This window comes from Caretta caretta, chromosome 25, assembly GCF_965140235.1.
Source record: "Caretta caretta isolate rCarCar2 chromosome 25, rCarCar1.hap1, whole genome shotgun sequence".
NCBI classification, from domain to species: domain Eukaryota; kingdom Metazoa; phylum Chordata; order Testudines; family Cheloniidae; genus Caretta; species Caretta caretta.
The window spans coordinates 13,682,151-13,697,685 of record NC_134230.1 but is presented as its reverse complement, the minus strand read 5'-3'; the positions used below and the strand labels follow the sequence as shown (position 1 = coordinate 13,697,685).

The 15,535-nt window shown below is 61.1% G+C and overlaps 1 protein-coding gene across 1 annotated transcript; it reads left to right on the top strand.

Annotated features, from left to right (window-relative positions):
* The first annotated feature begins 9,202 nt into the window (after nt 1-9,202).
* S1PR4 (sphingosine-1-phosphate receptor 4) lies at nt 9,203-14,678 on the top strand. Its single transcript, XM_048831242.2, has 2 exons — nt 9,203-9,329; nt 10,418-14,678. The coding sequence occupies exon 2, from the start codon at nt 10,500-10,502 to the stop codon at nt 11,781-11,783; it is 1,284 nt and encodes a 427-aa protein (XP_048687199.1). The 5' UTR covers nt 9,203-9,329; nt 10,418-10,499; the 3' UTR covers nt 11,784-14,678.
* Nucleotides 14,679-15,535: the final 857 nt, after the last annotated feature.

The following is a 15,535-nucleotide window of genomic DNA, read 5'->3' as shown; positions in this document are numbered from 1 at the left end:
GGCTGCGGCTGTTTTTTCAAAAGGAGACCCCAAAGGCCTTTCGATTGTCCCATAGCCAAGGGACTACGGTTATCATTTTAATTTGTATTACAATAATGCCTTAAGGCCCTGGCCCTATTGTGTGTGGTGCTGTACATACACGTAGCAAGAGGCTGTCCCTGACCCAGAGAGCTTACCGTCAAAGCAGACAAAGCGTGGGAGGGGAAACTGAGGCACAGAGCGGGGGGAAATGACATGCCCAAGGTCACCCAGCAGGTCAGAGTTCGGAATAGAATGCTGGTCTCCTGACTCGTAGCCTATTGTCCTAATTACTAGGCCACACGGCTCCCCAGGGGCAGGCCCGAAGACAGCAATTCCGGGCCCCAGGGCAGAATGGTCAATGGGCCCCCACGCATGCACAAGCCGCGCCTGCGCAGACGCGGTCCACCTGCCATTCGGGCGGTGAGGCACCTGTGCTGATGGTGCCCTGCACCTTCTCCAAGGCCCTGGCCCCTGCTCCCTCCATCCCCCACGCCCCCCCGTTGCTTGCTCTCCCCCAACCTCACTCACTTTCACCTGGCTGGGGCAGGGGGTAGGGGTGCGGGGTGCAGGCTCTGGGAGGGAGTTTGGGTGCGGGAGGAGGCGAGGGGTCAGGCTCTGGGAGGGAGTTTGGGTGCGGGAGGGGGTGAGGGGTCGGGCTCTGGGAGGGAGTTTGGGTGCGGGAGGGGGTGAGGGGTCAGGCTCTGGGAGGGAGTTTGGGTGCGGGAGGGGGTGCGGGGTCGGGCTCTGGGAGGGAGTTTGGGTGCGGGAGGGGGTGCGGGGTGCAGCCTCTGGGAGGGAGTTTGGGTGCGGGAGGGGGTGCGGGGTCGGGCTCTGGGAGGGAGTTTGGGTGCGGGAGGGGGTGCGGGGTGCAGGCTCTGGGAGGGAGTTTGGGTGCGGGAGTGGGCGAGGGGTCAGGCTCTGGGAGGGAGTTTGGGTGTGGGAGGGGGTGAGGGGTGCAGGCTCTGGGAGGGAGTTTGGGTGCGGGGGGGGTGCGGGGTCGGGCTCTGGGAGGGAGTTTGGGTGCGGGGGGGGTGCAGGGTGCAGGCTCTGGGAGGGAGTTTGGGTGCGGGAGGGGGTGCAGGGTCAGGCTCTGGGAGGGAGTTTGGGTGCGGGAGGGGGTGCGGGGTGCAGGCTCTGGGAGGGAGTTTGGGTGCGGGAGGGGGTGCGGGGTCAGGCTCTGGGAGGGAGTTTGGGTGCGGGAGGGGGTGAGGGGTCGGGCTCTGGGAGGGAGTTTGGGTGCGGGAGGGGGTGCGGGGTGCAGGCTCTGGGAGGGAGTTTGGGTGCGGGAAGGGGTGCGGGGTGCAGGCTCTGGGAGGGAGTTTGGGTGCGGGAGTGGGCGAGGGGTCAGGCTCTGGGAGGGAGTTTGGGTGCGGGAAGGGGTGCGGGGTGCAGGCTCTGGGAGGGAGTTTGGGTGCGGAGGGGGTGCGGGGTGCAGGCTCTGGGAGGGAGTTTGGGTGCGGGAGGGGGTGCGGGGTGCAGGCTCTGGGAGGGAGTTTGGGTGCGGGAGGGGGTGAGGGGTGCAGGCTCTGGGAGGGAGTTTGGGTGCGGGAGGGGGGTGCGGGGTGCAGGCTCTGGGAGGGAGTTTGGGTGCGGGAGGGGGTGAGGGGTCAGGCTCTGGGAGGGAGTTTGGGTGCGGGGGGGGGTGCGGGGTGCAGGCTCTGGGAGGGAGTTTGGGTGCGGGAGGGGGTGAGGGGTCAGGCTCTGGGAGGGAGTTTGGGTGCGGAGGGGGTGCGGGGTGCAGGCTCTGGGAGGGAGTTTGGGTGCGGGAGGGGGTGAAGGGTCGGGCTCTGGGAGGGAGTTTGGGTGCCGGAAGGGGTGCGGGGTGCAGGCTCTGGGAGGGAGTTTGGGTGCGGAGGGGGTGCGGGGTGCAGGCTCTGGGAGGGAGTTTGGGTGCGGGAGGGGGTGCGGGGTGCAGGCTCTGGGAGGGAGTTTGGGTGCGGGAAGGGGTGTGGGGTGCAGGCTCTGGGAGGGGTTTTGGGTGCAGGGTGCAGGCTCTGGGAGGGAGTTTGGGTACGGGAGGGGGTGCGGGGTGCAGGCTCTGGGAGGGAGTTTGGGTGCGGGAGGGGGTGCGGGGTGCAGGCTCTGGGAGGGAGTTTGGGTGCGGGAAGGGGTGCGGGGTGCAGGCTCTGGGAGGGAGTTTGGGTGCGGAGGGGGTGCGGGGTGCAGGCTCTGGGAGGGAGCTTGGGTGCGGGAGGGGGTGCGGGGTGCAGGCTCTGGGAGGGAGTTTGGGTGCGGGAAGGGGTGTGGGGTGCAGGCTCTGGGAGGGAGTTTGGGTGCGGGAGGGGGTGCGGGGTGCAGGCTCTGGGAGGGAGTTTGGGTGCGGGGAGGGTGCGGGGTGCAGGCTCTGGGAGGGAGTTTGGGTGCGGGAGGGGGTGCGGGGTGCAGGCTCTGGGAGGGAGTTTGGGTGCGGGAAGGGGTGCGGGGTGCAGGCTCTGGGAGGGAGTTTGGGTGCGGAGGGGGTACGGGGTGCAGGCTCTGGGAGGGAGTTTGGGTGCGGGAGGGGGTGCGGGGTGCAGGCTCTGGGAGGGAGTTTGGGTGCGGGAGGGGGTGCGGGGTGCAGGCTCTGGGAGGGAGTTTGGGTGCGGGAAGGGGTGTGGGGTGCAGGCTCTGGGAGGGAGTTTGGGTGCGGGAGGGGGTGCGGGGTGCAGGCTCTGGGAGGGAGTTTGGGTGCGGAGGGGGTGCGGGGTGCAGGCTCTGGGAGGGAGTTTGGGTGCGGAGGGGGTGCGGGGTGCAGGCTCTGGGAGGGAGTTTGGGTGCGGGAGGGGGTGCGGGGTGCAGGCTCTGGGAGGGAGTTTGGGTGCGGGAGGGGGTGAGGGGTCGGGCTCTGGGAGGGAGTTTGGGTGCGGGAAGGGGTGCGGGGTGCAGGCTCTGGGAGGGAGTTTGGGTGCGGAGGGGGTACGGGGTGCAGGCTCTGGGAGGGAGTTTGGGTGCGGGAGGGGGTGAGGGGTCGGGCTCTGGGAGGGAGTTTGGGTGCGGGAGGGGGTGAAGGGTCGGGCTCTGGGAGGGAGTTTGGGTGCGGGAAGGGGTGTGGGGTGCAGGCTCTGGGAGGGGTTTTGGGTGCGGGGTGCAGGCTCTGGGAGGGAGTTTGGGTGCGGGGGGGTGCGGGGTGCAGGCTCTGGGAGGGAGTTTGGGTGCGGGAGGGGGTGCGGGGTGCAGGCTCTGGGAGGGAGTTTGGGTGCGGGAAGGGGTGCGGGGTGCAGGCTCTGGGAGGGAGTTTGGGTGCGGAGGGGGTGCGGGGTGCAGGCTCTGGGAGGGAGTTTGGGTGCGGGAGGGGGTGAGGGGTCGGGCTCTGGGAGGGAGTTTGGGTGCGGAGGGGGTGCGGGGTGCAGGCTCTGGGAGGGAGTTTGGGTGCGGGAGGGGGTGCGGGGTGCAGGCTCTGGGAGGGAGTTTGGGTGCGGGAAGGGGTGTGGGGTGCAGGCTCTGGGAGGGAGTTTGGGTGCGGGAGGGGGTGCGGGGTGCAGGCTCTGGGAAGGAGTTTGGGTGCGGAGGGGGTGCGGGGTGCAGGCTCTGGGAGGGAGTTTGGGTGCGGGAGGGGGTGCGGGGTGCAGGCTCTGGGAGGGAGTTTGGGTGCGGGAAGGGGTGTGGGGTGCAGGCTCTGGGAGGGGTTTTGGGTGCGGGGTGCAGGCTCTGGGAGGGAGTTTGGGTGCGGGAGGGGGTGCGGGGTGCAGGCTCTGGGAGGGAGTTTGGGTGCGGAGGGGGTGCGGGGTGCAGGCTCTGGGAGGGAGTTTGGGTGCGGGAGGGGGTGCGGGGTGCAGGCTCTGGGAGGGATTTTGGGTGCGGGAGGGGGTGCGGGGTGCAGGCTCTGGGAGGGAGTTTGGGTGTGGGAAGGGGTGTGGGGTGCAAGCTCTGGGAGGGGTTTTGGGTGCGGGGTGCAGGCTCTGGGAGGGAGTTTGGGTACGGGAGGGGGTGCGGGGTGCAGGCTCTGGGAGGGAGTTTGGGTACGGGAGGGGGTGCGGGGTACAGGCTCTGGGAGGGAGTTTGGGTGCGGAGGGGGTGCGGGGTGCAGGCTCTGGGAGGGAGTTTGGGTGCGGGAGGGGGTGCGGGGTGCAGGCTCGGGGAGGGAGTTTGGGTGCGGGAAGGGGTGTGGTGTGCAGGCTCTGGGAGGGGTTTTGGGTGCGGGGTGCAGGCTCTGGGAGGGAGTTTGGGTGCGGGAAGGGGTGTGGGGTGCAGGCTCTGGGAGGGGTTTTGGGTGCGGGGTGCAGGCTCTGGGAGGGAGTTTGGGTGCGGGGGGGGTGCGGGGTGCAGGCTCTGGGAGGGAGTTTGGGTGCGGGAGGGGGTGAGGGGTCAGGCTATGGAAGGGAGTTTGGGTGTGGGAAGGGGTGCGGGGTCAGGCTCTGGGAGGGAGTTTGGGTGCGGAGGGGGTGCGGGGTGCAGGCTCTGGGAGGGAGTTTGGGTGCGGGAGGGGGTGCGGGGTGCAGGCTCTGGGAGGGAGTTTGGGTGCGGGAAGGGGTGTGGTGTGCAGGCTCTGGGAGGGGTTTTGGGTGCGGGGTGCAGGCTCTGGGAGGGAGTTTGGGTGCGGGAAGGGGTGTGGGGTGCAGGCTCTGGGAGGGGTTTTGGGTGCGGGGTGCAGGCTCTGGGAGGGAGTTTGGGTGCGGGGGGGGGTGCGGGGTGCAGGCTCTGGGAGGGAGTTTGGGTGCGGGAGGGGGTGAGGGGTCAGGCTATGGAAGGGAGTTTGGGTGTGGGAAGGGGTGCGGGGTCAGGCTCTGGGAGGGAGTTTGGGTGCGGAGGGGGTGCGGGGTGCAGGCTCTGGGAGGGAGTTTGGGTGCGGGAGGGGGTGAGGGGTCGGGCTCTGGGAGGGAGTTTGGGTGCGGGGGGGGGGTGAGGGGTCAGGCTCTGGGAGGGAGTTTGGGTGCGGGAGGGGGTGCGGGGTGCAGGCTCTGGGAGGGAGTTTGGGTGCGGGGGGGGTGCGGGGTGCAGGCTCTGGGAGGGAGTTTGGGTGCGGAGGGGGTGCGGGGTGCAGGCTCTGGGAGGGAGTTTGGGTGCGGGAGGGGGTGAGGGGTCAGGCTATGGAAGGGAGTTTGGGTGCGGGAAGGGGTGAGGGGTCAGGCTATGGAAGGGAGTTTGGGTGCGGGAAGGGGTGCGGGGTCAGGCTCTGGGAGGGAGTTTGGGTGCGGGAGGGGGTGTGGGGTGCAGGCTCTGGGAGGGAGTTTGGGTACGGGAGGGGGTGCGGGGTGCAGGCTCTGGGAGGGAGTTTGGGTGCGGGAGGGGGTGCGGGGTCGGGCTCTGGGAGGGAGTTTGGGTGCGGGAGGAGGCGAGGGGTCAGGCTCTGGGAGGGAGTTTGGGTGCGGGAGGGGGTGCGGGGTCGGGCTCTGGGAGGGAGTTTGGGTGCGGGAGGGGGTGCGGGGTGCAGGCTCTGGGAGGGAGTTTGGGTGCGGGAGGGGGTGCAGGGTCAGGCTATGGAAGGGAGTTTGGGTGCAGGCTCTAGGCTGGGGCAGGGGGTTGGGGTGAATGAGGGGGTCAGGAGGTCGGCACTTACCTCGGGCAGCTCCTGAAAGCGACCGGCACACCCCTCTGGCAGCGGCTCCTAGGCAGGGGACCCAGGAGGTCTCTGTGCACCGCTGCCTGCAGGCACCACCCCCGCAGCTCCCATTGGCTGCAGTTCCCGGCCAATGGGAACTGCGGAGTCGGCGCTTGGGGCGGGGGCAGCGCATGGAGATTCCCTGTCCCCCCCAGGGGCCGCAGGGATGTGTCAGCCACTTCCGGGAGCGGCACGGAGCGAGGGCAGGCAGGAAGCCTGCTTGAGCCCCGCTGCACTGCCAGCAGTAGTGGCTGCGGGCCCCCAGGCCCCTTTAAATCGCCGGGGCCTCTGAGCAATTGCCCTCTTTGTCCCCCACATCAGTGGGCCTGCCCAGGAGCTCCATTCAGGCAGACCATCATAATTGGAACTAAGTTGTCAGTCACCTCACAGGGGGACAAAGACTGTACGTTCAGAAACCCGGACTGGTGCCCACTGACATGGGGAAGCTTGCCCTGCCCCTGTGGGTAGATGGAGGGCTCTGTTCTCCTGGAGAGGCAGATGCCACAGTGAGGAGCAACTTTCTAAAGACCCAGCCAGATAGTGGAATATGTCTGCTGATGATGGACAGATAGGTAGATTTGTACGTTCACAGATCTATAGATTTTTTTTTTTTCCAGATCAGAAGGGATCATCTAGTCTGACCTCCAGCACAACCCAGGCCACAGGACTTTCCTGAATTTACTAGTGTTTCAAGTGCAACAGCTGTGGGTGTGGCTGAACTAGGGCTAATCTTTTAGAAAAACATCCAACCATGATTTTAAAATGTCCAGTGATGAAGAATCCATCACAGCCCTTGGCAAGTTCTTCCAAAGGTTAATTACCCGCACTAGTAAAAACTGGCACCTTATTTCTCGTGTGAACTTTTCTACCTTCTGTTTCTAGCCGCTGGATCTTGTTAGACCTTCGCAGGCTAGACTGAAGAGTCCACTATTATGAAACTTCTGGTTCACATGTAGGTATTTATAGACGGCGCAAGTCACCCCTTAAACTTCTCTGATAACTAAATAGATTGATCTCCTGTTACGAGGTATGGGTTCCAGTTCTTTAATCATTCTCCTGGATCTTTGGTGCAGTGGTGATGCTTTCACTCACAACAGGAAACCCTCTTGAACAACAGGAAGCCTTCACTATCATGCCCATACAACTGTGAGCATTTCAAAACATCTCACGTTTACTCTCTTCCGTTGATCAACATCTGTCTTGACTTCTGGACACTATAACTGGACATGGTATTCCAGCAACGATCACACCGGTGCCAAATAGTAAGGTAATAACCTCTCTACAAAGACGTGATATTCCCTTGTTTATGCACCCAAGGTTTGCATTAGCCCTTTTGGCCACTGGATCGCACTGGGTGCTCATGTTCAGCTGAGTAGCCACCGTGACTCCCACATCTTTTCAAGTCACTGCTTCCCAGGACAGAGTCCCCCATCCTGTAAGTGTGGGTGATGGTCTTTGTTCCTAAGTGTATGATCTTATATTTGGCCATATCAAAACATAAATAGTTTGCCTGCGCCCCTGCTTACAGGGCGATTCAGATTGTCTGTGTCGGTGATCTCACTCCATTATTTCCCACTCCCCCAATCTCTGCAACAGCGATAAACTGGATCAGCAAGGATTTTATGTTTTCTGCCAGGTCATTGACAAAAATATTAAATAGCAGAGGGCCAAGAACTGGTCCCTGTGGGATCCCAATAGAAATCGACCTGTTCCGCAATGGTTCCCCGTTTACGACTACTTTCTGGCATCTGTCAGGAGCCAGACTATAATCCATGTAATGTTGATGATTGAGTGACAGATCGATAACATATCTGTCGATTGTAGACAGATCCAATCCAGCACTTTTCACAAGCATCTTTACTACCGCCCTTCCCACCCCCAATTTTTAAATCTATACATTTTTACAACACCGTTTCCTTGGTGAGGTTTTATTCTCAGTTGTCTCATCAGCCGCTCCTTGCTCGGGGAGGTAGGTGGAAACGGCAGCTCCTAGTGCCAAGAGCGGGATTTCCTTGCAAGTTTCCACGCCGTGGCTGACACGTTGCACAGCACCAGCGTGGCTTGCGTGAGGCAGAAGCAACTAAGTGGGAACACAGGAGCCCCGGGTTGGCCTTGACATGAGGGGGTTTCCCTTCTCAGAGGTGCAGGGGGCCAGGTGGCACAGCTGTGAGTCAGTAACTGAGAAGAATGAGATGCAAATCAACCTGTATTGAGCAAGCAGTGAGAGAAGGACCCAGCTGAGTTTAGCCCGTTTGCCTGCAGAAAGCCCCAGCAGGAGCGAATGGGTCCCTGATGGGACAGCCCCTTCCACGCCCCCTTGTAATGCTTGGGACTCCTCTCCCGTCGGGCGTGTCATGTTGGAATGGCGCGGAGTGGGAGGGTTTCCTAGGCCTGCTTGCAGTCTCAGGGCCTTGGCAGGAAAGGTGTCAGCAGAGTCAGTCTGGGAAGAGCACAAAGCCGGGTGAGATATGCCTCTCTGCCTTACGGGAGGGCTGCGATTTCGCTGTGGCCAGCGATACCTGCCGGAGGCAGAAGGTGGACCCTGTCCTTTCAGCGCGTGGCCTGCAGCTCCGCCCCAGGCCATCTCCATTCTCCTGCCCACCTGCTGGTGCCAGCGGGATTCTGCGGCTCTCAGCACTGGGACCGCTCTGCCACTGGGTGAGTTGACTGCAAGCCGGCGAGTGCCCCAGCTGGGCATGACTGAGCAAGGTGCTTGGGCACTGCCTGATTCTCAGCCCATGACCAATCGTCTTATTTGTGGCCAGCGGCCTCCCCAAAGAATCCCTGTTACAGTCAGGGGACCTGGGTCCTGGGTCTCTTCTAGCTCATGGCAGACCCCCCCATGCCTCTTACTACTTGTGACAGGCCTGATCCCGCAGGCATTACTCTGGAAGAACTCCCCTGACATGGGGAGAGACCCCCCCTGCTGGTACCGGGACACTTCTGCCTTTCAGCCCATGCCGAGAACCTCGATCTTCCCTGGGCCATGCAGACACCGGAGCAGCCCCGCCCCACGGCCCTATCCGAATCCAGCTCTAGAACGGCATGGGGTGAACTTCCTAACTGCCCTGCCCCATGCTTGGGCTCAGCTCTACCTCCTGGCTCTCTTGTCCATATAGAGACTGGCAAGAGGGTGTGGTGTGGGTGGGGGAGATGGATCGTGAGGGTGGGGTGGGAATGGGACGTCTGCAGGGAGGCAGGAGGGCGATGCAGGTGCCCAAGGGCAGGGAGAAGGGAGTGCAGAGAACCAGACAGGGCCTGTAACTTTGCACTGGACCCTGCAAAAGCCACTGCCATCTCTGCAGCATGGGGAGCTTTGTATTCTCCTCTTGTGCCCAGGATGTCTCCCGCCGTGGGTGCGTCTCCGCCAACAGCCTTCGCACCTTGGTCCGTGGCTTGCTGGCAAGAGCGGCCCTTGCTGTCCGTGGGGAAATGCTGCTGCTCTTCACCTGGAGCCTGCAGAGCAGCTAACCCCGCCCCCGGCCTGTCGCGAAGAGGGACCATGAGCATCAGGGGAGAGCAGGGAGGCCTGCCGCTGAACTCGAAGATGCCCTCGGTTGTTTTGCGCTTCCTCCACCCACCTCTCAGCTGCGCTGGGTGGGTCCATCCTGCTAAAAATGCGGTTAGTTCTCGGCGTGTTGCAACTTCCCCTTTTCTTTCTCTTCTGCTAGGTACAAGTGCCACGCACCCTGCACGAGCAGCCCTCACTGCCACCTCTGCCAGGACCTCCTGCTGAGAGCCAGCCTCTCATCCAGGCTCAGCAGCAGAGCCTCCAGCCCCTGCCTTCCAGGTGAGTCCAGCCAGAGCTTCATGGGGGCAGTGGGTGGTGAGGGGTGGGGGGCTGTTCCCGATCCAGACCTTCCTTGGTTTCAAAAGCAGGTCACGCATTAATACCAGCGTTGCAATGTGGCCAGGACTCCTGGGTTCTATTCCTGGCTCCCTGTGGGTCCTCGGGCAAGCCACAGCCCTTTCTGTTCCTCAGTTTCCCTGCCTGTGAAATGGGGGTGATGTGACTCATCTTTGTAAGGTGCTTTCAGAGCCTCCTATGGCAGAAGCAATGTCCGTGCTCAGTATTAATGCAAGGTTTTCCAGCAGACTCTGGGCTCCATCCTCGCCTTAGACCTGCAGGTACCCACGGCTAGTGCACCTTGAAAGGGTTCTGTACCTTAGGATGCCCAGACAGCAAATGTGAAAAATCGGGAGAGGGGGTGGGGGGTAATAGGAGCCTATATAAGAAAAAGACCCAAATATTGGGACTGTTCCTACAAAATCGGGACATCTGGTCACCCCACTGCACCTCTACGTGTCCGTGCACAAAGAAGCAGGTTGCGCCAAGCACCCCCAGAAATGAGCTAATGTATCTGAGACCATACGGAGACTGGAGGGCTTCTCCTTGATGGATGCAAGGAGGGTGTCTGGGCACTGGTGGCCGAGGGAGGCTGGAGATTAGGGAACAAGCTCTCCGTGCAAGGCCAGGCATTGGGAACACTTTAACAGAAACGCTGAGATCCCAAAGTAGAGGACTTTGTGTAGGTGCAGGAATGGCAGTGCCCCCTTGCCCCCTTGGCTAAGGAGCTTTCCCTCAGCCCGGAGCGACACCATCCAACCAGGTTAGCTAGAGTCACCATCAAGCCAGCTGTGGAAGCAGAAAAGCCGGGCTATTGCTACATCCATGTTCTATCCGCACGTGTTCCCGTTTACCAATGAACCAGTGGACAGTAGCTCAGCCCTCACTGCTGAGAAATGATTTCAGCTGAACTGGGCAGTGGTGATGCTTTCACTCACAACAGGAAACCCTCTTGAACAACAGGAAGCCTTCACTATCATGCCCATACAACTGTGAGCATTTCAAAACATCTCACGTTTACTCTCTTGCAGAATCCCGGGCTGCCAGACGGGGGCGCCGGCTCTGACCTCTGCTCCATCGACTGGACGCGGGGCCCGCTCCTGTCCTGTTTTCATGCCTTCTCTAGCTCTGGGCTTTGCCCTTCCTCCGGGCTTGCCGGTTCCTCAGAAGATGCCTGCTCCAGGGCTAAGCCGTTCAGTAGATCCCTCTTTTCCTCCTCTCCTAACTGTCAGTCCCGAGGCCAGGGTTAGCCTGCTGTACAGCGTGGACTCCTGTCTGCAGCTGGCAGCCAGGCAGAACATCAACCTCATCCTGCAGCACTACAATTACACGGGGAAGCTGGGCAGCCGGCGGCCCCAGGAGGACAGGATGGGCCTCCTCAAGGTGGCCTTCATCACCATTAGCTGCCTCATCGTGGTGGAGAACTTGCTGGTGCTGATGGCCATCGTGAGGGGCCTGCATGTCCGCCGGTGGGTCTACTCCTGCATTGCTAGCATCACGGTGAGCGACCTGCTGGCTGGAGTGGCCTATATCTGCAACATCTGCCTGTCGGGCAGCAGAACCTTCCAGCTGACGCCTGAGCTGTGGTTCCTCCGGGAGGGCGTCCTCTTCATCGCCCTGGCCGCCTCCACCTTCAGCCTGCTGGTGACGGCCATCGAGCGCTACAGCACCATGGTGAGACCCATTGCCGAGAACGAGGCCAGTAAGACCATACGCCTGCGTAGTCTCATCGTGTCCTGCTGGGCCTTGGCCATCCTCATTGGGATGCTGCCTTTGCTGGGCTGGAACTGCCTGTGTGACTTCCGCAGCTGCTCCACCCTGCTGCCCCTCTACTCCAAGAACTACATCCTCTTCTGCGTGGTCATGTTCAGTATGATCCTTCTGGGCATCATCGGCCTCTACGCCTCCATCTACCACCTGGTCCGGGCCAGCTCCCAGCAGGTCATCACCCGCCACAGCCGCAAGAGGTCCCTGCGGCTGCTCAAGACCGTCCTGATGATCCTGGGGGCCTTCATTCTCTGCTGGAGCCCGCTCTTCGCCTTGCTGCTCCTCGACGTCTTCTGCGAGTCCCAGACCTGCAAGCTCCTGAAGGGCATGGACTGGGCCCTGGCCCTGGCCTTGCTCAACTCAGCCATCAACCCCCTCATCTACTCCTTCCGCAGCCTGGAGGTGCGCCGGGCCGTGCTGTGCTTCGTCTGCTGCTGCTGCATCCGCCTCGGGCTCCGTGGGCCCGGGGACTGCTTGCTCATGGCCGATATCAACTCGGGATCCTCGACTGAGAGCTCCCTGCGGGCTCGCGAGAGCTTCCACCGCTCCATGGTGCTCAAACCCCAGACCCGGTCTAGGGAACCTCTCTCCAGCAACTCCAGCATGGTGAGCAACCTTACCAGTAACTGAGGGGACAGCGGCAGGCTCCAGGAGGGGGCCTGCCCCTGGGGACGTGCCCTCTTGGCCAGGACTGGGTGTCAGGAATAAGGCCCGGCAGCTGCTCCTGCTCAGGTTCCTCATGGGAACAGCTGGGCTGCATGACCGCCCCACCTGACTGGCTGAAGCAGCTGGCAGGCTTGCTCTTAAGCCCAGAAGCAGCAGCAGAAATTATGCTGGCTGCTCAAAGCATTTGCAACGGCTTCTGACCTGCCGCCCTCACTCCAGATAATCTGGTTCTGACCCTCGCCTCTGATTCCCGACTTCTGACTCTGGTTCCGATCCTGGGCTCTGACTCCAGCTGTGATCCTTGGTTCTGCCCTCTGGCCTCTGACTTCAGCTGATCTAACCACTAGACATGGCTGCCCATATCCTGGTCCCTGACGCTGGGCACCTGCTTTCAGAAGGGGTGGGGGGGGGCATAAATGAGACGACTGCAGAGAACTAGATGTCGGTGGATCCGGTGCCGGAAGGAGTATGACACCCCTAAGACTTGGGCTCCGCACAGCCTAAGGCTGTCAGCAAGAACCGGCTGAGCTATAGTTTCAGTGTGTCTGGACTGTGCATGTAATTATGGGCTGGACACTGCGTCTAGGTGTAGGCTGTGTCCACAGTTATGGGGTGGGCACTGCTCCGGGCTCTGGTGCACCCAGGGCTGAGGGCAGCTTGCTCGCTCACAGATTATGGCGAGCAGTGACTCTCCCTCCCTGTGATGCAGCTGATGAATTGGGGAGCGAAGCCATCCAGCGATTTCCCATCTGTCTCGCCAGGCCGATGCAGCCCCGCAGTGAGAACCCGGCCGCCTGGCAGGGCGCTTGAATGAAATGGATCAGCCGTGTAGGTGCAGCCCTCAGATTCATGGCAAGCAGCCAGTGAATCTGCGAGTGTGATGGGGTTAACCACCCCTGGCGGGGGCATAGCTGCAGCTGCTGGCCTGATTCCACGCCTGTGGGCCTGGGGCTGTGCCAGGGCATACGGTGCATGTGTCACAGTCTTGGCAGCAGTGACTTACAGGCCTGCAGCGCCTCTGTCCCACGGCGTATGGTGCATCTGCAATTAGGGGCCAGACAGTGTTCCAGGCTGGATGGGCTGCCCACCACGCTGGATGGGAGACCAGGGACAGCCCTGGCACCGATACGGGGGGTGGGTGCAGCTGTCACTTGAAAGGTCCAGCTCGGGGCGTGCCCCTTTAGCGAGGTCGGGCGCTCTTCCAGCACACCTGCCAGCCTGGCACCCGCTCAGCTATACCCAGCTATACTCAGCTAGGCAAAGGACTAGCCCTGGTCACAGCAGAGGAGCTGGCTCCGGGTGCTGAACTGCGGATGTGTGAGCTGCAACGGACGAGCAGGGCACTTACTCCCCGGGAGTTCCGTGGGCTTTGGGTTGGGCCCTTAGGGACGTGGCTCCATTTCCCCTTCCTCTCCAACCTGGAATGGAAATGACAGCGAGTGCCACGCTGCGTCTTTCCAGGAACCTTTTGCAAACAGGGTTTTGCAACAGGCAACTTACAAGACTCGGTGCAATGGCCTGGAGCAGAGTTCGCCGCACCAAGGGACCGTGTGTGTGTGTGTGTGTGTGTGTGTGTGTGTGTGAGAATCTGTGCCCCAAACGTTGCGATACATTGTGTAGGGCGAAAGAGAGAGGCATTTATGGGCCCAATCCTGAGGACTTTACTCAACCCTCTGCCTCCCCTGAAGTCAATGGGAATTTGCCTGAAAGAAGCAGTACAAGATTTGCTCAGGTAATGAAGGCCAGTCCCCAACCTACAGAGGGGAAACTGAGGCTCCAGGGCAGGGGTGGGCAAACTACGGCCCGCATGCCGGATCCGGCCCACCAGCCATTTTAAGCCAGCTCTTGAGCTCCCGCTGGGGAGCGAGATCTGGGGCTTGTTCTGCTCTGGTGCTCCAGTTGGGGAGCAAGGTCGGAGGCTGCTCCACGCAGCTCCTGGAAGCCTCAACATGGCCCCCCTCCGGCGCTTCAATGAGAGCTGCAGGGCAGCGCCTACGGATGGGGCAGTGCGCAGAGTTGCCTGGCCGTGCCTCCATGTAGGAGCCAGAGGGGGGACATGCCGCTGCTTCCGGGAGCCGCTTGAGATAAGCCCTGCCTGGAGCCAGCACCCCTGAGCCCCTCCCCATGCCCCAAACCTCTGCCCCAGCCCTGATCCCCCTCCTGCCCTCTGAACCCCTCGGTCCCAGCCTAGAGCACCCTTCTGCACCCCCAACCCCCTCATTCCCAGCCCCACGCCAGGGTCCGCACCCCCAGCTGGAGCCCTCACCCCGCCCCTGCACGCCACTCCCCCGCCCCAGCCCGGAGCCCCCTCCCACACTCTGGCTGCTTGCAGTGGGGGTCCATCAAGCCAAGCGGACATGCTGAAGGACACCACAGGGGGTGTTTCCCCCCTGTTGGCAGCTGAGCATTGTGGTGTCGGTGGTGCTGATGGGGGAGAGGGTTCTGGGGTAGGAAAGCAAGTCTCTGGTGTGGTACTAGTGGGCAGAGAGCTCTGTTCTGCATTGCTCCAGCAAAGCAAGGTGGGACTGTGCCTTCTTGTAGCTACTATGAGAAGCAGTGTGCGGAGGGTGGGGGGGATGCATTTCTTCGGGGGAGACCTGTCTTTCTTACTTTCCATTCCCTGTTGCAAATGAAAGAGGAACCAGCTAACCTTGTTCGACCGTAGAGGCTGAGAGCATCCCCACTGCCAAAGAAGGACAAGTTCCTGCAGCATGAAAAGCAGGGTCTCCTCCTTGCGTGTGACTTGATACACTGCTCTGAGGGCTGCTCTCAAGAGACTCCAGCTGGCCTGAGCAGCCTCTAACGAAAGAGGGGCAGGGGTTTTGTAAGTCCACTTCTTCTGCAATAAACTTTTTTACAAGAAAGTCACTCATTTGGCAACACCTCCTTCTGTTCTCCTCCCATCAATTGAGCAGCACATCCCACAGGAGAGGTTCTGACCTAGTAGGGGGAAGTGAACTCGGTGCTGGTGAAAGGTGCCACTGACTTCCCGTGTCACCATGGGCAAGTCACCAAAGGGGGGGGCATTTCCAAAGAGTTCCTGGGCAGATTTTCAAGTGCCCTCAGGAGGGACTGGGTTTTCAACCCCCCTCCACTACCACCTCCAGGCTCCCCCTGTGATGTCCATGGGCAGTTTTTCAAAGAGTTTGGTGCTCAGCTTGCTTTTGAAAATTTGGTCACTTATTTTGGTGCCTAAAGGAGAGCTGAGCCCATCTGAAAATTGAGGCCCCTACGGGCTATCTTCAGAAATACTTCGCATCAATCTAATTCAGGCGAGTGCTGGGCCCTTTGGAAAATACACTCCTGACTCTCTCTGGGTCTCAGTTTCCCATCTGTAAAATGGGGATCAGATTCCTTCCTTTTTCCCACCCTTTGTTTGCCTTCTCTATTTCGGCTGCAAGCTGTTTTTGGCTGACACCATTCCTTCTTATGTGTCTGCACAGGCTCAAGGAGGAGTAATGGTCTCAAGTTGCAGTGGGGGAGGTTTAGGTTGGATATTAGAAAAATCTTTTTCACTCGGAGGGTGGTGAAACACTGGAATGCGTTACCTAGGGAGGTGGTGGAATCTCTTTCCTTAGAAGTTTTTAAGGTCAGGCTTGACAAAGCCCTGGCTGGGATGATTTAGTTGGGGATTGGTCCTGCTTTGAGTAGGGGGTTGGACTAGATGACCTCCTGAGGTCCCTTCCATCTCTAATATTCCATGATTCTATGATTCT

Excerpts from the sequence above, each read along its gene's own strand:
- S1PR4 (XM_048831242.2), top strand. The coding sequence starts at position 10,500 with ATGCCTTCTCTAGCTCTGGGCTTTGCCCTTCCTCCGGGCTTGCCGGTT.